Source organism: Lissotriton vulgaris, chromosome 9, assembly GCF_964263255.1.
Source record: "Lissotriton vulgaris chromosome 9, aLisVul1.2, whole genome shotgun sequence".
Lineage (NCBI taxonomy): Eukaryota > Metazoa > Chordata > Amphibia > Caudata > Salamandridae > Lissotriton > Lissotriton vulgaris.
In genome coordinates, this window is record NC_141697.1 from 19,698,212 (window position 1) to 19,720,555 (window position 22,344).

Genomic DNA, 22,344 nt, shown 5'->3' on the forward strand with positions numbered 1-22,344 from the left:
CCATTTTTAGATTTTACCCCACATAGAGTGAGAATAGAGTATGCAAGTTTAGAATAGAGAGGCCATGCATATGTATGAAAGTAGGAAGAACTGCAACAAGTACAGGTGTTCGGGGCAGCGGGTGGGCGCATGTGAATCTACAGCTCTACATGTCAAGAACAGACGCTTACTGGGTAGATAACATTATGCGTTCGAGGCATGTGAGCTGTAGATCACATGCTTTGCATAGACTATACAACAGTATCCTCCCAAAGCGGTGGCTGACCTGTAGTAGTTTGAAACAGTGTTTTAAGTACTGCCTGGCATACATTATCTTGTTGCCTCGCTAACACATCTACACAATGCGGTTTGGTAAATGGGTGCAGAGTAGACCATGTTGCTGCTTTACAAATGTCAGCTAGGGGAACATTCTCCAAGAAGGCCATAGCAGCCCCTATTTTGCAGGTGGGATGCGCTCTAGGGGGTATTAGCAAAGTTCTGTTTGCTTTCACATAACATGTTTGGATACATTTTACGATCCATATTGCAGTGCCCGATTTAGATATGGGATTGCCTCTGGGTGGTGGAGAGGCAGCAACAAAGAGCTGCTTTGTTTTGCAAGTGTGTGTAAAGCTCGTTCTGCTACAGAATCAGGTTGAGGAAAAGACACAGGTAACTCAACTGATTGATATGAAAAGCAGAAACTACTTTAGGATTGGTTCGAAGACCTACTCGGTCTTTGTGAAACTCAAAGAAGGGCTCTGGTGTAGTTAATTTTTGGCGTTCACAAAGTCTACTTAGTGAATTTATTGCTATGAGGAAAGCAACTTTCCATGAGAGGATTTGGCATAGACACCTATGCACTGGCTCAAATGGTGAACCCATAAGCCTTGTAAGGACTAGGTTTAAGTTCCACTCTGGTGCAGGTAGGACTCTTGGTAGTATTCTTTTTAATCCTTCCAGAAAGGCTTTAATCACTGGTACTCTGAATAGAGATCTGTGTTGTCTATTCTGTACGTTTACAGCTACTGCTGCTAGATGTAAGCAAATGGATGTGTAGGCTAGTCCAGATTACTGTGAATGTAACAGATTTTGCGCTGAAGCATCAAGAGGATTGAGATTGGTATTGTTACAATAGATAAACTGCTTCCATTTTGCTGCATAACATGCTCTAGTAGTAGGCTGTCTCGCCTCTTAGAATATTCATACGGTCTGGTGTTAATTGTAAATAACCAAACTGACTTCAGGAGCCAGATCGCCAGGTTGAGTTCTTTGGGATTTGGATGCCCGATTTCTCAACAGCTCCGACTGAGGATACTGGAGGGGAGATGCAGCTTTTGGTGTGGAACTACTGAGAGCTCCAGCAGGATGAACCAAGGCTCTAAGAGAATTAGTGTAAGGAATGCTTGCCTGAGCTTCCAAACTACCAGTGGAATAAGTGGGAAAGGTGGATAAGCGTAGGCAAATATCCCTGACCAATTCATCCATAGGGCATTGCCTTTGGAGAGCGGGTGTAGGAACCTGGCGGCGAAGCTTGGGCATTTTGCGATTTGAGCTGTGGCTAACAGGTCTAAGTGAGGATATCCCCATTCCTGAAAGTAGGGGAGGAGAATTTGAGGATGAAGTTTCCACTCATGGCTTCGGTCTGCTGAGAAGGTCTGCAATCTGATTTACTCCTGGAAGATGTTCTGCCAGGAGATAAATCTTGTGTATGGCCCATTTCCAAATGGCTTGTGCTAGGCGTGCCAGTTGGAGTGTGTCCTGCCCTGTTTCTGTATATAGTACATAGCTGTCATGTCTGTGCGGACTAGGACAACTTTGCCTATAAGGTGAATTTGAAAAGCTCTGAGCACTAGAAACACTGCTAGTAGCTCTAGGTGATTTATATGGAGACTCTGGTACTTTAGACTCCACAACCCTCGGATTGTGATTGTTTAGGTGAGCACCCCAACCAGTGAGCGATGCGTCTGCTGTTAGCACGGTCTGTGGAACAGGGTTGGTGAAGGGCATCCCTTTGGATAAAGGTTGTGGATTCCACCACTACAGAGAGCGATGGGTGCAGCGGTCTACCAACACTAGATCGGCCAATTGACCCTGTGACGGGTTACACTGACCTCCCAAGCATTCTTGAAGGGGATGCATGTGAAGTCTTGCATGGGAACAGTTACGATGCAAGATGCCATCATTCCCAGCAGTTGCATGAACACTCTTGCTGGTAATGATTGGATGAGCTGAAACGGAGTGAGAAGGGACTGAATACTGAGAATCCTGGCTGCATTGGGAGAGGCTAGAGCTCGGAATGTCTATGGTGGCTCCCAGATAGGATTGGAAGGCAGGAGATGAGACGTTAACGCACTCACTGTAAACCGCAGTTGGTGTAAGAAGTGAATTGTGGCTAGAGTGCGTTGGAGACCCTTTTGGTAAGTGCTGGCTTTGATGATCCAGTCGTCCAAGTATGGGAAGACATGTATATTCTGTTTTCTCAGATGAGTGGGGACTCCAAACGGTAGTACTTTGAATTGGTAATGTTGACCCACTATCACAAATCTGAGAAATTTGTGATAAGTGGGGTGAAATAGAATGTGGAAATATGCATCTTTTAAGTCCAGAGTGGACATGAAGTCGCACTGCTGTAGAAGTGGGAGCACTTGTTGAAGTTTCACCATATGGAAATGTTTTGACAGTATGTAGTGGTTTAGTTCCGAGGTCCAGACTAGGTCTCAAGGAGCCGTCCTTTTTGGGGATTAGAAAGTACATGGACTATACGCCGGACCCTTGATATTGTAACGGTACAGGCTCTATGGCTCCTTTAAGCAAAAGGGATTAGACTTTCTGTTTGAGCAGGCGTTAATGTTCTGGTGACATTGTGAGAAAGAGGTGGAATGTTTGAGCATTGGTGGTAATCTCTGGGCAATAATCACTTTAGATAATTCCGAACACCCTTTTGTCTGTAGTTAAGGATTGCCAAATGAGGTGGAATTGTAGAAGACGTCCCGACAGGTGTTAAATGGTCAAGGGAAGGATGGGTAAGTCGCTGCTTGTTAGGGGAGGGGAAATGACGTGACGTGGACCCTGTGCCCCTACCTTTGCCAGTGTTCCCACTATATCCTCCTCTAAAGAAGCCTATTGATTGTTGCGAGGCAGCATTATTGTCGGAGGGTGTGGTTTTGATCGCCATCATCATCAGGCTGGTGGTGGAGAGCTAGTTGGTGTGATAAGTAAATATTTTAATGTTGGAGAAGGTGGTGAATGTGCAGAGGAATGTGGTGCAGGAGGAGAAGTAGAGTTGGTAAAAAGATTCTTCTTCTTTAAAGGAATCGTATAACGTAGGTCCCCCGACTCAGGTTTGCACTTTTGAGGCAGTTTGGCAACAAGATGTCCTGTATCAGGATTAATGTAAAGTACCTTTTGTTTTGGGTTCGATTTGGAAGGTGGGACATCAAAAAAAAATCGGATCTTGCAGCTTTGAAGGAGCATTTTTTGGTTTCAACACCAATGACTTCGGTGCCGGGGGTCGAAGGACTTTTCAGCATGGAAGCTTGGGGTTCCAAAGCAGTTTTAAAATTTGGCGTTGAGGGTTTCAGCTTTGAAGCAGTCTTTGGCTTAGAGCCTGATGGTTTCGGCTCTGTGCCAGTCTGTCTTTGGCCGACTGTCGATGACAAGCTGGCAGGCGGGGCTTCAGAAACAACTTCATGGTGGCGACTGTGGACCGAAGGCAGAGGTGGAACCGAAGCCTTTTGTTTGGTCTGGGTTGGATTTCAGTGGGGTATTCGGGACTCATGGGACGTTTACCTTACGGTATGTCTTCCATCTCGAGTCGGAATCCGGAATAGATACAGGCTCTTCCTCCAACTCCCGTTGTGCATCGAATTCTTCTTGCTCAGATCCTTCACCGAAGATATTCAGTGTGTAGTAGACGTTCTGGCTTTGCATTTCACAACGTCAAGTCATATGATCAGGGAGCGTTTACTTCGATTGAAATGATCTGCACGTGTCACAGTCTTGTTAGTTGTGTTCCAGAGATAAGTACAAGTTGAACATTTCGTGTAAATCAGTGCGCGGGTACTCTGCGTGGCACTGGGGACAGAAGTTGAATGGCGTCCGTTCCATCGACTGCGAGGTGGACCAGGGCTGTTAGGCCCGACGGCCTTCCAGAAGTCCTCCGATTGAAATAGAATAGACAGGGTTGAGCTGGGTGCGATCCTTACAGGGGACAAACCGACAACAGCAGGGACAGACTGACGACAGCTGGGAACAATCCTTGAAGGGGACAGACTGACTGCAGATGGGTAGGATCCTTGACAGGACAGACCGACGGCAGCTGGGTACGATCCGTGGCTGGACAGACCGACAGCAGCTGTATGCGAAGCTTGAAGACGACAGACCAAAGAGCTGGGTGTGAAGCTTGCATGGGACAGACAGACAAGCTGAGTGTGATCCTGGAACGGGACAGACGGATGCGTGGAATGCTGCTGGATTTGGTGGCGTGCACGTAAGGTGCATACGACACGGAGGGTTGTCCGACGGAAGAACGCAGGGAAATACAGCGCATGCCTTAACCCAGAGGTCTACAGACTGTGGGGCGCGCCCCCTGGGGGTCCGTGGATGGTTTCCAAGGGGGGCGCGCACGCCTCTGCAATTACATGTAAATGAAGATGGCCTGGAACTGAAGCCTTATTTATCTGCTTCATTTCCTGGCTGTCTTCATTTACACGCATACTGAAGTGCTGTGAAGGAGGTCACAGAGTGTCAAGAAGTTGCCTAAAGGAAAATAATTAACTAGTCTGAGTATTTAGTTTTTTCGCTGTCAGCTAACTATATATGAAATAATGAGCAAACGATTCCCTGAAAAATAAAATCAAGTTGCAATACACACAGTCCATCATAGGCTGCTGCAATATCATGCAGAGTTTGAAATAAAAACACTCTCCTACAAAATATAGCCTTCAGTCATAAATGATCAGACTGTCTCTGATGTAAGCATGTTCTGAAGTATCACACCCTTACAATACCTCTAAAAAAGTATTTGTCACTTTGACGCATTAAGCAGGGCCATTGGAATTGTGGTAAGAGGATCAAGTTATGCAGGAAGAAAAGGTAAATTATGCAGCATAATCTGTCACATTTTGTGGTTAGCTTTATTTCATTTTTAGTCATGATGACACTAAGGTGAAATATTATACCTCTTTAGTACCAATTTAAAACCCAAATATATCAATAAGCAACTTCAAGACGACCAATCAGCCTTTATGAAGGGCCTTCTACTGCTCTCGAACATGTCACGAGCCACGTCTTAAGTCACTGTTAATCCCTTTGAACTAGAATCACATTATTTCGGTAAAATCTGCAGATTATGCAGCAGATGATGGGCTATGGAGCAAATGTGGTACATCCATTGCAATGCAGAAAACGCTTCTGCCTCAGAAACGTATGATTCCAGTGGCCCTGAAATTAAGTGAGTACTCAATTAACGGTGGTTGGTTAGAGGATGTAGTGTAACAGCCTTCTTTGCTGTACACTTGTCGGTGTTGATTTGGGCTCAGCGCAATAGCCCATAGGAGGGGAATAATGAATGCAGGGGAGACACCTTTGTTTGGCCTCAGAGAGATGGCAGTCCATGTTTTTAACAAACGGCAGAGGAGACGGCCCTCTTTGCCAGGCAGTAGCTAACATTAGTGAACCAGAGGTCCGAGGGGCTCACTTAAACACAATGACTTTTTCACTTTAAAAAAGGTGCATGGGAGTTTATTTCCTAACATTAGGACCAAGGACACCATTGCAGATAAAGAAAGACCACATGTGGGAGCTCTTTTTTTCCTGAAAGGGCCTGTTTTCAGAATAGAATGACGGTCCTGCATAGTGGCGAAGGGTATAAGAGTCAGAGGAGATCGCCTGCTACTCAGGACTGAAGTTATCATTTCTGCAGCAAGTGTAGTTGCTTTGAGGTCCAGTAGTGCGAGGGGCTCACAAAACCTCAATTATAGGGGCAGTATTTTGGAATCAATAACTGTTTTTCTCTGTCATTTGCTGTTTTTGAAGGCTCATAATTAGTGTGGTTCATAAGCTATCGTAAAATAACTCATAAAATGATTTCATAATCCATGCCCCCTACGCTCAGCCCTTTCTTGCCCACTCACCCAATCCTTACCGTCAAGTTTTGGAGGGGGGGGCTTGACATTAAAACATTATGCTTAGGGGGGCTCGGAGCAAAAAAATTTGAGGACCTCTGCCTTAACCACACATTTTCTTACCCATTTTTTTTTTACAATGCTTATGCTTTTACAATGTATGAGGTTACTACGCAATGTTTATATAAAACCAGTGGAAAACCCCACCAACTTACCTTAAATGTGAGGTATAGGCATGAGTTGTAAAATCATACATGTGGTAAAAACGAGTGCTAAAAATGCGTGGTAAAGTTCCAATGTGGTAAAAATCTCATTGTAAAGGCGGCTGCCCCCACCGAGCAGAACGCGGAGTAAAGACGGAAAAGAGACCAGCAGGCTACGCAATTCCAATAATGGTGACATCTTCACGTAACCGGTTTATGCGAGGAGCTGCAACAAGCACGACACCTGCTCCTCAAAGACCACTTTAAGCAAAAAGATTTGCACCAGAAGGCAAGCGGTGCTCGCATGCCTGAATCCGTCAAACACCAAACTAAACCGCAGATGTGTGAACCTTCTGACGGCGGCCGAGCAGGGAACGCCAAAACTGGTGTAAACGGAATAGAGCCGGCCGTTAACAGAAGGGCAATAGGACCCAATGACATCGGACTGAACATGTCCATCTAGCACCGGGGACACCTTAGTGTAAGAAGAGTCCACGCGATGAACAGTACACGGTTGAACAGGACGAGAGCACATTAATACGGGATCAGTCCTCTCCAGCAGCTGGTGTAAAAGAGAGCGCTTCAACCAGTTTCACCGATTTATCTTTTTAAACTGTAAGGAATTCCTATTTCATGAGCTTTTTTAAGGGTTTTAACAATGATGTTCTAAGAATGTTGTACTATGTGTTGCAATTGTTTTAACGACCTATGCAAAAATAAAATAAACTTCACCCTTCACTGAGCGGAAGGCGCCCGGGTTTGGCGGAGTGCAAGGGGGTGTCTCGCCGCTCCGCTCTCATGAGAAGCGGCGATGGAGGCCTGACTCGCAGAGTACAGAGGCCGAGCTTTAAACGACACTGCCCGAGTGAGCTGCAGTTCACACGGGTACCCCCAATAAAGAACCAAACATATCCAGGGCAGTCCCCGCTTCACGTCCACCCCAGGGAGCGCACGGACCACCACATGCACCCAACTGTGGAGAGCTCCCACGCCCAGAGGACACCTAACCATAACTGTACCCCACTCTGGAGAGCTCCCACGCCCAGAGGACACCTAACCACAACTGACCCCCACCCTGGAGAGCTCTCACACCCAGAGGACACCTAACCATAACTGTACCCCACTCTGGAGAGCTCCCACACCCAGAGGACACCTAACCATAACTGCTCCCCCACCCTGGAGAGCTCCCACACCCAGAGGACACCTAACCATAACTGCACCCCCACCCTGGAGAGCTCCCACACCCAGAGGACACCTAACCATAACTGTACCCCCACCCTGGAGAGCTCCCACACCCAGAGGACACCTAACCATAACTGCCCCCCACTCTGGAGAGCTCCCACGCCCAGAGGACACCTAACCATAACTGCACCCCCACCCTGGAGAGCTCCCACACCCAGAGGACACCTAACCATAACTCATCCAGAGGACACCTAACCATAACTGTACCCCCACCCTGGAGAGCTCCCACACCCAGAGGACACCTAACCATAACTGTACCCTTACTCTGGAGAGCTCCCACACCCAGAGGACACCTAACCATAACTGTACCCTTACTCTAGAGAGCTCCAACACCCAGAGGACACCTAACCATAACTGTACCCTTACTCCGGAGAGCTCCCACGCCCAGAGGACACCCAACCATAACTGTACCCCACTCTGGAGAGCTCCCACACCCAGAGGACACCCAACCATAACTGCACCCCCACCCTGGAGAGCTCCCACACCCAGAGGACACCTAACCATAACTGCACCCCCACTCTGGAGAGCTCCCACACCCAGAGGACACCTAACCATAACTGCACCCCCACCCTGGAGAGCTCCCACACCCAGAGGACACCTAACCATAACTCATCCAGAGGACACCTAACCATAACTGTACCCCCACCCTGGAGAGCTCCCACACCCAGAGGACACCTAACCATAACTGTACCCTTACTCTGGAGAGCTCCCACACCCAGAGGACACCTAACCATAACTGTACCCTTACTCTAGAGAGCTCCAACACCCAGAGGACACCTAACCATAACTGTACCCTTACTCTGGAGAGCTCCCACGCCCAGAGGACACCCAACCATAACTGTACCCCACTCTGGAGAGCTCCCACACCCAGAGGACACCCAACCATAACTGCACCCCCACCCTGGAGAGCTCCCACACCCAGAGGACACCTAACCATAACTGCACCCCCACTCTGGAGAGCTCCCACACCCAGAGGACACCCAACCATAACTGTCCCCCACCCTGGAGAGCTCCCACACCCAGAGGACACCTAACCATAACTGTACCCTTACTCTGGAGAGCTCCCACACCCAGAGGACACCTAACCATAACTGCACCCCCACCCTGGAGAGCTCCCACACCCAGAGGACACCTAACCATAACTGCACCCCCACCCTGGAGAGCTCCCACACCCAGAGGACACCTAACCATAACTCATCCAGAGGACACCTAACCATAACTGTACCCCCACCCTGGAGAGCTCCCACACCCAGAGGACACCTAACCATAACTGTACCCTTACTCTGGAGAGCTCCCACACCCAGAGGACACCTAACCATAACTGTACCCTTACTCTAGAGAGCTCCAACACCCAGAGGACACCTAACCATAACTGTACCCTTACTCTGGAGAGCTCCCACGCCCAGAGGACACCTAACCATAACTGTACCCCACTCTGGAGAGCTCCCACACCCAGAGGACACCCAACCATAACTGCACCCCCACCCTGGAGAGCTCCCACACCCAGAGGACACCTAACCATAACTGTACCCTTACTCTGGAGAGCTCCCACACCCAGAGGACACCTAACCACTGAGGTGAAGGCGCCCGGGTTTGGCGGAGTGCAAGGGAGTGTCTCGCCGCTCCGCTCTCATGGGAAGCGGCGATGGAGGCCTGACTCGCAGAGTACAGAGGCCGAGCTTTAAATGACACTGCCCGAGTGAGCTGCAGTTCACACCGGTACCCCCAATAAAGAACCAAACATATCCAGGGTAGTCCCCGCTTCACGTCCACCCCAGGGAGCGCACGGACCACCACACGCACCCAACGGTGGAGAGCTCCCACACCCAGAGGACACCTAACCATAACTGTCCCCCACTCTGGAGAGCTCCCACACCCAGAGGACACCTAACCATAACTGTCCCCCACTCTGGAGAGCTCCCACACCCAGAGGACACCTAACCATAACTGTCCCCCACTCTGGAGAGCTCCCACACCCAGAGGACACCTAACCATAACTGTACCCCACTCTGGAGAGCTCCCAGACCCAGAGGACACCCAACCATAACTGTACCCCACTCTGGAGAGCTCCCACACCCAGAGGACACCTAACCATAACTGTACCCCCACCCTGGAGAGCTCCCACACCCAGAGGACACCTAACCATAGCTGTACCCTTACTCTGGAGAGCTCCCACACCCAGAGGACACCTAACCATAACTGTACCCTTACTCTAGAGAGCTCCAACACCCAGAGGACACCTAACCATAACTGTCCCCCACTCTGGAGAGCTCCCACACCCAGAGGACACCTAACCATAACTGTCCCCCACTCTGGAGAGCTCCCACACCCAGAGGACACCTAACCATAACTGTACCCCACTCTGGAGAGCTCCCACACCCAGAGGACACCCAACCATAACTGTACCCCACTCTGGAGAGCTCCCACACCCAGAGGACACCTAACCATAACTGTACCCCCACCCTGGAGAGCTCCCACACCCAGAGGACACCTAACCATAACTGTACCCTTACTCTAGAGAGCTCCAACACCCAGAGGACACCTAACCATAACTGTACCCTTACTCTGGAGAGCTCCTACGCCCAGAGGACACCTAACCATAACTGTACCCCACTCTGGAGAGCTCCCACACCCAGAGGACACCCAACCATAACTGCACCCCCACCCTGGAGAGCTCCCACACCCAGAGGACACCTAACCATAACTGTACCCTTACTCTGGAGAGCACCCACACCCAGAGGACACCTAACCACTGAGCGGAAGGCGCCCGGGTTTGGCGGAGTGCAAGGGAGTGTCTCGCCGCTCCGCTCTCATGGGAAGCGGCGATGGAGGCCTGACTCGCAGAGTACAGAGGCCGAGCTTTAAACGACACTGCCCGAGTGAGCTGCAGTTCACACCGGTACCCCCAATAAAGAACCAAACATATCCAGGGTAGTCCCCGCTTCACGTCCACCCCAGGGAGCGCACGGACCACCACACGCACCCAACGGTGGAGAGCTCCCACACCCAGAGGACACCTAACCATAACTGTCCCCCACTCTGGAGAGCTCCCACACCCAGAGGACACCTAACCATAACTGTACCCCACTCTGGAGAGCTCCCACACCCAGAGGACACCTAACCATAACTGTACCCCCACCCTGGAGAGCTCCCACACCCAGAGGACACCTAACCATAACTGTACCCTTACTCTGGAGAGCTCCCACACCCAGAGGACACCTAACCATAACTGTACCCTTACTCTAGAGAGCTCCCACACCCAGAGAACACCTAACTATAACGGTACCCTTACTCTAGAGAGCTCCAACACCCAGAGGACACCTAACCATAACTGTACCCTTACTCTGGAGAGCTCCCATGCCCAGAGGACACCTAACCATAACTGCCCCCCAACCTGGAGAGCTGCCACACCCAGAGAACACCTAACCATAACTGCCCCCCACCCTGGAGAGCTCCCACACACTGGAGGACACCTAACCATAACTGTACCCCCACCCTTGAGAGCTCCCACACCTAACAATAACTCATCCAGAGGACACCTAACCATAACTGTACCCCCACTCTGGAGAGCTCCCACGCCCAGAGGACACCTAACCATAACTGCCCCCAACCTGGAGAGCTGCCACACCCAGAGGACACCTAACCATAACTGCCCCCCACCCTGGAGAGCTCCCACACCCAGAGGACACCTAACCATAACTGCACCCCCACTCTGGAGAGCTCCCACACCCAGAGGACACCCAACCATAACTGTCCCCCACCCTGGAGAGCTCCCACACCCAGAGGACACCTAACCATAACTGTACCCCACTCTGGAGAGCTCCCACACCCAGAGGACACCTAACCATAACTGTACCCCACTCTGGAGAGCTCCCACACCCAGAGGACACCTAACCATAACTGTACCCCCACCCCGGAGAGCTCCTACGCCCAGAGGACTCCTAGCCATAACTGTACCCCACTCTGGAGAGCTCCCACACCCAGAGGACACCTAACCATAACTGTACCCCCACCCTGGAGAGCTCCCACACCCAGAGGACACCTAACCATAACTGCACCCCCACCCTGGAGAGCTCCCACACCCAGAGGACAACTAACCATAACTCATCCAGAGGACACCTAACCATAACTGTACCCCACTCTGGAGAGCTCCCACACCCAGAGGACACCTAACCATAACTGTACCCCCACCCTGGAGAGCTCCCACACCCAGAGGACACCTAACCATAACTGTACCCCACCCTGGAGAGCTCCCACACCCAGAGGACACCTAACCATAACTGCTCCCCACTCTGGAGAGCTCCCACGCCCAGAGGACACCTAACCATAACTGTACCCCACTCTGGAGAGCTCCCACACCCAGAGGACACCTAACCATAACTGCTCCCCACTCTGGAGAGCTCCCACACCCAGAGGACACCTAACCATAACTGTACCCCACCCTGGAGAGCTCCCACACCCAGAGGACACCTAACCATAACTGCTCCCCACTCTGGAGAGCTCCCACACCCAGAGGACACCTAACCATAACTGTACCCCACCCTGGAGAGCTCCCACACCCAGAGGACACCTAACCATAACTGCTCCCCACTCTGGAGAGCTCCCACACCCAGAGGACACCTAACCATAACTGTACCCCACCCTGGAGAGCTCCCACACCCAGAGGACACCTAACCATAACTGCTCCCCACTCTGGAGAGCTCCCACACCCAGAGGACACCTAACCATAACTGTACCCCACTCTGGAGAGCTCCCACACCCAGAGGACACCTAACCATAACTGCTCCCCACTCTGGAGAGCTCCCACGCCCAGAGGACACCTAACCATAACTGTACCCCCACCCTTGAGAGCTCCCACACCCAGAGGACACCTAACCATAACTCATCCAGAGGACACCTAACCATAACTGTCCCCCACTCTGGAGAGCTCCCACACCCAGCGGTATCTAACTGGATCTGTACCCCACACTAGAGGCCACACATACCCTGATGACACCCGATAGTACCTGTACCCCCACCCTGGAGCGCGCCCCAACGCCGAGGACACCTTCTAGCCGAACCGTACCTCCACTCGGACAAGCCCCCCCACCCCCGGGGGCCCCTCATTACCATACCTGTCATCCCCGTCATCACACAGCCGATGTTCTCCGTGATGCGGAAGAGGTGGCTGACCGTGCTGTAATCCAGCAACTTGTCCTAAAGAGACAAAAAAAAAACACATTACATTACCTATGCTGGGGTAGGTGGAGAACACTAATCATTGTGTGCACCTCACACTGGATGCAAGGGGGGGGGGGGGTGGGAGGGCTGTAGACACGCACAGTGTGCACCTTACACTGGATGCAAGGGGGGGCGGGAGGGCTGTAGACACGCACAGTGCGCACCTTACACTGGATGCAAGGGGGGGGCGGGAGGGCTGTAGACACGCACAGTGTGCACCTCGCACACAGCCCCAGGGCCCAGACACAAACTTCATCTTCAAGAAGCGGGAAATCCCCGCCTGGGAGTTTCCATCACCAGGAAAACAAACACCAGCAGCGCAGGGAAGAGCAGGGGGGCCGACGGAACCTACAGAAGGAGGAGGCACAGAGAGACGCACGGGCCCTGCAGTCAGAGCATCAGAGGGAAGAACGGGGTGGGAGGCTGCAGGGCCCCAGAGGGAAGCACGGGGATGGGGGAGGGGGGGGGGGTGGGCTGTAGCCAGGGCCCCAGAGGGAAGCACGGGGTGGGGGGCTGCAGCCAGGGCCCCAGAGGGAAGCAGGGGGTGGGGGCTGCAGCCAGGGCCCCAAAACGAAGCAGGGGGTGGGGGGCTGCAGCCATGGCCCCGGAGGGAAGCAGGGGGTGGGGGGGGGGCTGCAGCCATGGCCTCGGAGGGAAGCAGGGGTGGGGGGGGCTGCAGCCATGGCCTCGGAGGGAAGCAGGGGTGGGGGGGGCTGCAGCCATGGCCTCGGAGGGAAGCAAGGGGTTTGTGGCCCTGCAGCCAGGGCCCCAGAGGGAAGCATGCAGTGGGGGGCTGCAGCCAGGGCCCCAGAGGGAAGCAGGGGGTGGGGGGCTGCAGCCAGGGCCCCAGAGCGAAGCAGGGGATGGGGGGGCTGCAGCCATGGCCTCAAGGGGAAGCAGGGGGTGGGGGGCTGCAGCCAGGGCCCCAGAGGGAAGCAGGGGGTGGGGGGCTGCAGCCATGGCCTCGGAGGGAAGCAGGGGTGGGGGGGCTGCAGCCATGGCCTCGGAGGGAAGCAGGGGTGGGGGGGCTGCAGCCAGGGCCTCAAGGGGAAGCAGGGGGTGGGGGGCTGCAGCCAGGGCCCCAGAGGGAAGCAAGGGGTGTGTGGCCCTGCAGCCAGGGCCCCAGAGGGAAGCATGCAGTGGGGGGCTGCAGCCAGGGCCCCAGAGGGAAGCAGGGGGTGGGGGGCTGCAGCCAGGGCCCCAGAGCGAAGCAGGGGATGGGGGGGGGGCTGCAGCCATGGCCTCAAGGGGAAGCAGGGGGTGGGGGGCTGCAGCCAGGGCCCCAGAGGGAAGCAGGGGGTGGGGGGCTGCAGCCATGGCCTCGGAGGAAAGCAGGGGTGGGGGGGCTGCAGCCATGGCCTCGGAGGGAAGCAGGGGTGGGGGGGGCTGCAGCCAGGGCCTCAAGGGGAAGCAGGGGGTGGGGGGGGCTGCAGCCAGGGCCTCAAGGGGAAGCAGGGGGTGGGGGGCTGCAGCCATGGCCTCAGAGCGAAGCAGGGGGTGGTGGGGCTGCAGCCAGGGCCTCAAGGGGAAGCAGGGGGTGGGGGGCTGCAGCCAGGGCCTCAAGGGGAAGCAGGGGGTGGGGGGCTGCAGCCATGGCCTCAGAGCGAAGCAGGGGGTGGTGGGGCTTCAGCCAGGGCCTCAAGGGGAAGCAGGGGGTGGGGGGCTGCAGCCAGGGCCCCAGAGGGAAGCAGGGGGTGGGGGGCTGCAGCCATGGCCTCGGAGGGAAGCAAGGGGTGTGTGGCCCTGCAGCCAGGGCCCCAGAGGGAAGCATGCAGTGGGGGGCTGCAGCCAGGGCCCCAGAGGGAAGCAGGGGGTGGGGGGCTGCAGCCAGGGCCCCAGAGCGAAGCAGGGGATGGGGGGGGCTGCAGCCATGGCCTCAAGGGGAAGCAGGGGGTGGGGGGCTGCAGCCAGGGCCCCAGAGGGAAGCAGGGGGTGAGGGGCTGCAGCCATGGCCTCGGAGGGAAGCAGGGGTGGGGGGGGGTGCAGCCATGGCCTCGGAGGGAAGCAGGGGTGGGAGGGGGCTGCAGCCAGGGCCTCAAGGGGAAGCAGGGGGTGGGGGGCTGCAGCCATGGCCTCAGAGCGAAGCAGGGGGTGGTGGGGCTGCAGCCAGGGCCTCAAGGGGAAGTAGGGGGTGGGGGGCTGCAGCCAGGGCCTCAAGGGGAAGCAGGGGGTGGGGGGCTGCAGCCATGGCCCCAGAGGGAAGCAGGGGGTGGGGGGGCTGCAGCCATGGCCTCGGAGGGAAGCAGGGGTGGGGGGCTGCAGCCATGGCCTCGGAGGGAAGCAGGGGTGGGGGGGGGGGGCTGCAGCCAGGGCCCCAGAGCGAAGCAGGGGGTGGGGGGCTGCAGCCATGGCCTCAAGGGAAAGCAGGGGGTGTGTGGCCCTGCAGCCAGGGTACTAGAAGGAAGAACGGGTGGGAGGCCCTGCAGCCAGGGCCCCAGAGGGAAGCAGGGGTGGGGTCTGCAGCCAGGGCGGGGTCTGCAGCCAGGGCCTCAGAGGGAAGCACTGTCCGTCAGGGGCCCGCACTGCGCTGGGACTCAGGGGCCCATTACTGAAACCAGAGCTGCCACAAACAGGTCGGACCGGAGACAACGGATAGACAGGCCCGGCGGGGACTTTCCACCGCCCGGGCTGAGAGGAGGAAGCGCTGTGGGGAGGGAGGAGGGGGGGCGGTAGCTCCCCCCCCCCCCCCCCTTCAATGCTCACACGCCTTCGAGCACGAGGCTTTCCAGGGAATTTTCGAAGACCTGAACTTCCTCCAAGCCTCGCCCCACATCCTCGGAAAGCCCCACCCCGGTCACGGTGACCCCCCCCCCCCCCCACCCCCCCCCACACACACACACACCAACAATCAGCCGACTCGGACCTGTACCTCCATCCCCCGCACAGGGCACACTGAGTAACAACCCACATGGGTGCAGGGTGTGAAGAAACGCACCCACCAGACTCAATACAGGGGTGCGGGGTGCGGGGGGGGGGCTTCCTGTCTGTACCAAAGAGGAGCGTAAATTACAGAAGCAGCTACTTTTCCATGCCCGCAAGAAAAAAACAAGCTTTAGCAAATCCAATAGCTCTCGCCTATACAGGAGCTGTTGGCTTTGGTAATGTGGTGTCGCAGGATGCACACCGGTGTGGCTGCTGGTCAGCACGGCTGAAAGTTAGTGGCGTGTAGTGTGTGGGTGGGGTTGGGGGGGTGGAGGGAGTAGTGTCGTCGAGTAGAGTTCAGTGGTTTAGTGGCAGACTGGCGTAGAGGGAGGGGGTAGATTGAGGTAGTGTCGGCTGGGTTGGACTAAAGGACAGTGGAGTGGATTGAAATGGGGCGAGGGTCCGAGGTGGATTGGAGTGGCATGGAATGAATTGGTTTGGTTTGGGGCGGATTGGATTATATAGTGGGTTGGTTAGGAGTGGGGTGAATTTGAGTGGGGTGGGGTGGGCTGTTTTGGATTGAGAGGGGGCATGAACTGGGGTGGATTGTGGTAGAGTTGGGTAGAATAGTGAGAGTATTTAAGTGGGATGAGTGGAATGGAATGGGGTAGATTGGATTCAGTGGAGCAGATTGGAGTGGGGTGGATTGGGGTGTACTGCACCATTATGTGTTAAAGCATGTCAGAAATTACCCACAAAAATGGAACAAGGTCGCTTTGCAATAACACAATCCTCTTTGAGAAACTCGCCCACAAGCAAAAACAGAAGAACACGAGTGCAAAGTGAGAATAGAATGTGTGGCAAAATAAACTATAGGAAATAAATCTCAGCTAATTTGTTTGTGCTGTTGTAAACGTTACCAGTCATTTGCCTTCTGTGGGCAGGGCACTAAAAGTTAGACAGAACAAAATAGTAATCAGGTCAGGAGCAGCAGCCAGGCATTGATTAAGTTGAATCAGTTGGTGCTTAGTCTCTGCTCCACAGAGAGGAACGGAAATGTTAGGCCTGCAGTGACAAATGGCTGTAAAGAAGCGTGCAACGCGAACCCACAAATGGTAAGCAACAGAGCGGATCCAAGCTCTTTGTATACACGTCTGGCGAGCGACTCTAAAAATAATGGAATATGGTAAAAAAGCGTGCATCTGCTCCAGTCGCACCCAGCAGAGCTATCCTACTGGAGACTCAGAGCTTTCAGACTTACCTACTTCCAGAGCTGCCCAGATCTTGCTCTAGAGTTTACTGCCCTGTTCGATCAGAGGCTCAAGGGGCAGACAACCGAGCTATCTCTCTACTAAGACCGAATTTACAGGTGTGGGGTGCAATCCTAAAGGCATCTGCCTTCGACAGCCCACCCATCTCTTTGCTGGCACTAACTTGAGAAGCCTTACTAACCTGTCCGCTCTCCACACACTGTAGGGAGGGTCGTCAAGAAGAGTGAGGGAAGGCCACACCAGCTCGCGAATAAGAAGTCTGGCATAGTTTCTGCACCAATCCATGCCCGGCACAGGGTCTCACAGCACTCACGTTTCCATCAGGTTCCGGAAGTTCTTTGGACTGACTGGAAAGGCTGCTTGCGGCACATTCTCCTGTATGGAGGCGTTACGTGGGATGTGTTTGCTCAAAGTCTTACTCAATATTGGAGAGACGATATTGGTGTGTGCGTGTAACCACAAAACATTCTAGTGTACAACATAATATTGTAAATGGGGATACCTACTTTAAAAAAAAAAAAAAAAAAAAAAAAAAAAAAAGGGGTGAATGTGACACTGCTTTTATCTTTTTAGAACTTGCCATAATGCAAAATGGTCGTCACGTTAGGTTTGTTTTTGGAGGGAACGATTTCTTAATTACAGGCCACACAAGCTTCACTATAAAGAGTAGCTAGAGGGGACACGTATGGACGGAGCCGGGCCACATCGCATAGTTGTACATGGTGGTGGAGATCACGTTGGTCAAGAGAGGAGAGAAGCCATTGAAGGCATAATGCACAAAGTACTTTGCTCTGAACATAGTAAGTCTCGTCCCAGGCAACCATGCATGGGAGAGGAGCAGCATGCCACGGAGTTGCATCTCTGCTGCTTTTGGGTCACCGTGGGGATGCGGATGAGCGCGCGCTGATCTAGGCTCATACAAGAAGACGCTCCTGAGCTACAGGTAACGCGTCAGCCACCTGCAAGGAGCTCTGCAGTATGCAACCCAACGTACATCAAAAGCTTTGGCTCAGTTGAATTTACTTAAAATAGAATGGACTCGAGATGAAAATGTATGTATTAGCAGATGTTTGAAAGTCAATCATTTTTCTCCAACCTTTCCAACAATTGAGTTGTGCAAAGTGTTGTTTCAGTGCCAATTAACCGTTTAGGCACCAACATTGGTACGCTACATACAATGGCAGCTTCCTACACTTACGTTGAATATTGGCCCCTAACTTAATTTCCCACTTACACATTTCAACTGCCACAAAAGCTGGAATGTATTTAATTCATTCCCCCTGGTACATGAGTTAACCACAGGCATTCCCCACAAGAGCTAAACACTAGAGTGTAGGAAGGTGGATACCCGACTATGGTTGCCCCCAACTTTTTGCCTGGTGTTTTGCTGGTTTTCCGACTTAGTTGGCCTGGGACCCTGCCAATCAGGACCCCAGGCCTACTGCTCTCTCTAAAATGGATTCCATGTACCTTAGGTACATTTCCAATTGGTACTGGGCCACCTTATCAGACCCTGTAACTCAGGGCATAGGTGTACCCAGGGCCTACCAGGGGCTGCAGTATGTATTATGCAACCCCTGGATGGCCATCTAAATCGGACACAACTGGCTGCACGACAGCTGGGGCAAGGTGGTGTAATCACCCTTTGCTTTAGATATAGTATACCTATATCTAACCCTAAAAATGGACACAGAGATTCCTATCAGTCACTCCTATGGCAGGCCTCGACAATCCTGCAGGCAGAGTGCTTGGAATCGTGTGAGATGGTGCTCTGGCATGAGCTGAGCCCGTTTGCAGCTTGCGGAACCAAGTCCTAATAGCTGTTCCATGATAACGCATACCATATACTCTTAAGTGCATTATAATCCTCGCGGTTAAATGCCATCTTTGGTATTGCTTTAACAAAACATGTTGAGTAAGGTGTCATACGAATTGGAATACTAACCCCTTGCCAATTCTGGCGACGGGGTTAGCATTCCACCCTTCTAGAGGGACACGACATGTATGTAACTGTGAACCCCGGTTAAAGTTAACTCAAGCCTCAGCATCACAAAATGGATGCTGCCACCACAGACACGAGTCTGACCCCCTGCAGCTGGGAGTCCTTCCAGCGAGGGGAGCTTGGACAAAGGGTTTCCTGTCAGGGGCGGTGCTAGCACCATCCCAGACAGGGTTTTGTGTATCCTGGGTAGGCAGGGCTTTACAGGAAGGTGACTGCAAGTGGCACCCCGGTGCTCACTACGCATCTGCCGGCTAGAACCAGTTCCAGGGGCACACCAGCCCCTGGCCTGGGGAAAGTCCGGCATGGGAGAGGGGTGTAACCACCCCCCCTTCCAGGTCCCACCCCTAGGGCAGGACCTAGTCGCGTACCCACCCCTTTCTTTAGGATAAAGGCAGGAGCAGGGACCCTTCCAAATTAGATCATCTTTGATTCAAGAAACTACTTTCTACGAAAGGAACTCTCGGCTCTTCTCAAGATTTCTCCCTTGTGGCTAAGGAGTAATCACCCTGCATCCGCAGGCACCATCTAAGAACTCTGCGGTTTGCTGCACGTCCTTCCTCCGGAATCCGACTGACCAGCTCGACGAGACCCGGCTTCCCTGGCACCTCTGACCTCTACAGCTAAGCTGAGAACCGTAGGTGCGACGAAACCGAGGGACCGGCCATCATCAGAACTGCACAACTTCTATCCAGCACGACCGCCGAGGGATCCTCTGGTGAGTGCTTTGGGGTCCGAGAAGCCCCGACCCTGAGCAGCTCCAGCACCGAAGACCAGCCCCCCCCCAGCATCCACGAGATCTGCGTGGGGCCCTTCTGCTTTTTGGCTGCCCACCGCGTTGTCTGGCTACTAGCCCGCTGGCTTGTGGCCTTCCCGACGACGATCAACGACAACACTGCTGGTATGGTTGCTCCAGACTGGCCCTTGCTCCCTTCCAAAAGAGGAGCACCCCGGACCCTACTGGTCCACCGCGTGGGCTTGAATTTGCCAAGACTTGTTGCCCCAATCCTGGGTCCAGCGACGTCGACAGCATCAACCATCGTGGGACAGCTCGCACCTCCATCCTGGTCGCCGACAACGCCTCCTGGTCCGTGAGACTGCAGAGCCCAGCGTCGCCCACTCACCTGGTCGAGGTGACTACCATCCGGTGCCATCCTGGTGCCCATCTGATCACTGGCTAGTGATTAAGAACTTGGTCCCCTCTGCTTTCAGGTGTCATCCATCTTCGATCCAGGCTTGGATCACTTCGAACAATCTTCACTGGTCGCCTGCCAGCAACTCTTTCTTCAGGCTCCTGGTTAGTCAACGAGGATTCCCGACGTCTTTTCAGACCTATGCAGCCGCAGCCCCTGGGCTAGGTAACTTCGGCATTTCGGTGCCCCAGCATAGCCTCACTATCCAAGGGTCCAGATCCACTTTCGTTTTTGACCTACCTAGTCGGGTTCGCCCGAGAACACTAACTTTGCTTTTACTAGCCTCCATAGACTTTGTCCCGCATCCCGCGTGAGAGTGCACACTCTGCACCCGAGTCCCCTAGGCCTCCTACTAGTAATCTTAAGGTTCAGTAACGTAGTCCTAGCGATTCCAAAGCCTATTAGTCCAGTACTTACCTGCTAGTAATTTCGCATTCCACTTTCATAGTATATGGTTTTTCGTGCCCCTCGGGCATTTGTGTAAATTGTGCAACTTAAAGTATTTTCGTAAGAGTTTTGTTGTGTGCTTAGTACCCTGTCCTCATAAAGAGTACAGGGCTGTTGTGATCTAAATAAATACACTGTTTATTTTCATAACACTTGTGTGGTGTCCTTTCACTTGGTGTTCAAGGGGTATATGTGATGGTATAACAGCTGGCTTAACACGCCCTCTAGAATTTAGCCCGAAGACTGCTCTTGTCCATGCTACTAGGATAGCTGGTCTATCGGTTGACTTACAACCAATCACCATAAGGGTTGTTTGGACTGATACATAGTGATCACTAGAATAGTGAACACTGAATATCAGGCCAACTTCTCACATAGAGTATCACCAAACTTGGAACAAGCGAATAAATATTCAGTGTTATTAAGGATTGTACTGCTCTTGCCTCATTACACCTGGCTAGTGTGCAATATTACTGCCTCGTGCCCATGCTGTACTCATGTGTGTGGACACACACGTCCTGACACTAGGGGCGGGAGGTGTGGGGTGTGTCGCTTGACCTACTGTTGCCTGTGATGTACATGTTTGAATTCACTTGGCATGATGAGGACCATTCAAAAACTGCTCCATGTATGAGGGAAGCCTGCGCTGCCCTTACCCATGCTGGATCCATTCTGAATTAAAGTATTATACAGTTGTAGCAGTAATGTCCCACCGTATGCTAAACACACAAGCTGCCACTGCCAAGGATGTATGGACAATCAGACGCTTGTTGGAAGCTCAATTTTTTGTATCCGTTTGCTGCAATTATAAGGTCAGTTCAGCTGATTTAATGAATAAACAAAAGCGCCCTGAAGCTATAACTCACCGGCACCTTCTTCTGTGTGACCAGCACCGCACAGTCCTTGCCCCGCACAGCCACGGACGTCAGGCCGCCCTGATTAATAGCCTTGAAGGCATACTCTGCAAAGAAAGAAGAGCAGTCAGTGACAGCACACAAGCACAACACAAGGCTTAGCGGTTATTGAACAACACTGCACAATGTATCCAGATAGGGTGGTCACGGGGGAGGGGGGGGGGGGGGGGGGGCAAGAGGGAAAGCAGCCCTTCCAAAGGGGAGTTAGGGCTGTCTTCTCTTAGAGAAGCCCACAGATGATGAAGTTGTAATGTTTTATTATTCCATTTTGTAAAGCGCAACAGCTACCTCCAATGGAGGTGTCGCAGCGCTGCCAGCGAGTTGAGAGAGATCTGGAGAGTAAATTGAGAAGGGGGGGTGGGGGGATCTAGGGTAGACTTAAAAGCCAGGTTTTAAGATTCTTCCTAAATATCAATTCAGAGTTGGCCTTTGAGAGATGCTCCGGCATGGAATTCCAGGCAGAGGCGGTTATGCAAGAGAAAGAGCGACCGCCTAGTCTGCTTTTTTTTTTTTTTAAACGTGGAAATACTAAGAAATCCCTGGAAATTCGATCTCAGAGTCCTGTTTTGGGTATATTTGGGAAGTCTTAGTTTTAGGTAATCAGGACCACTGTCATTAGTGGACCTGAAAGCCAACTGGACCCGATTTTGGATAGTCAACCAATGTAGGCTGCGCAGATGTGGAGAAATGCGATGACGAAAAGGTATATTTCTAATGAGCAGCGCGGCCGACTTGAATTACCTGCAGCTTTCTAATGAGATAGTCTGGAAGACCCAAGTAAAGACTGTTCGTATAGTCCAGTTGAGAAGCAATTGGAGCGTGCCCCACCGTTTTTCTGCAGTCCATTGGTAAGAGATACACAAATCTCTTTAGGGTTTTCAGCTTC

At 52.9% G+C, this 22,344-nt stretch overlaps 1 protein-coding gene across 4 annotated transcripts in view; it reads right to left on the reverse strand.

Annotated features, from left to right (window-relative positions):
* Positions 1-22,344, reverse strand: part of PSMA6 (proteasome 20S subunit alpha 6) — a 67,695-nt gene that overhangs the window by 20,257 nt on the left and 25,094 nt on the right. For 3 of the 4 annotated variants that reach the window (XM_086936932.1, XM_086936934.1, XM_086936933.1), the window contains exons 2-3: positions 21,411-21,505; positions 12,667-12,748 (exon numbers count right to left, since the gene is read on the reverse strand). In XM_086936932.1, coding sequence (XP_086793058.1) covers positions 12,667-12,748; positions 21,411-21,505 — 177 coding nt within the window. The remainder of the gene's footprint in view (positions 1-12,666; positions 12,749-21,410; positions 21,506-22,344) is intronic. The other variant, XM_086936935.1, reaches the window with a different exon arrangement.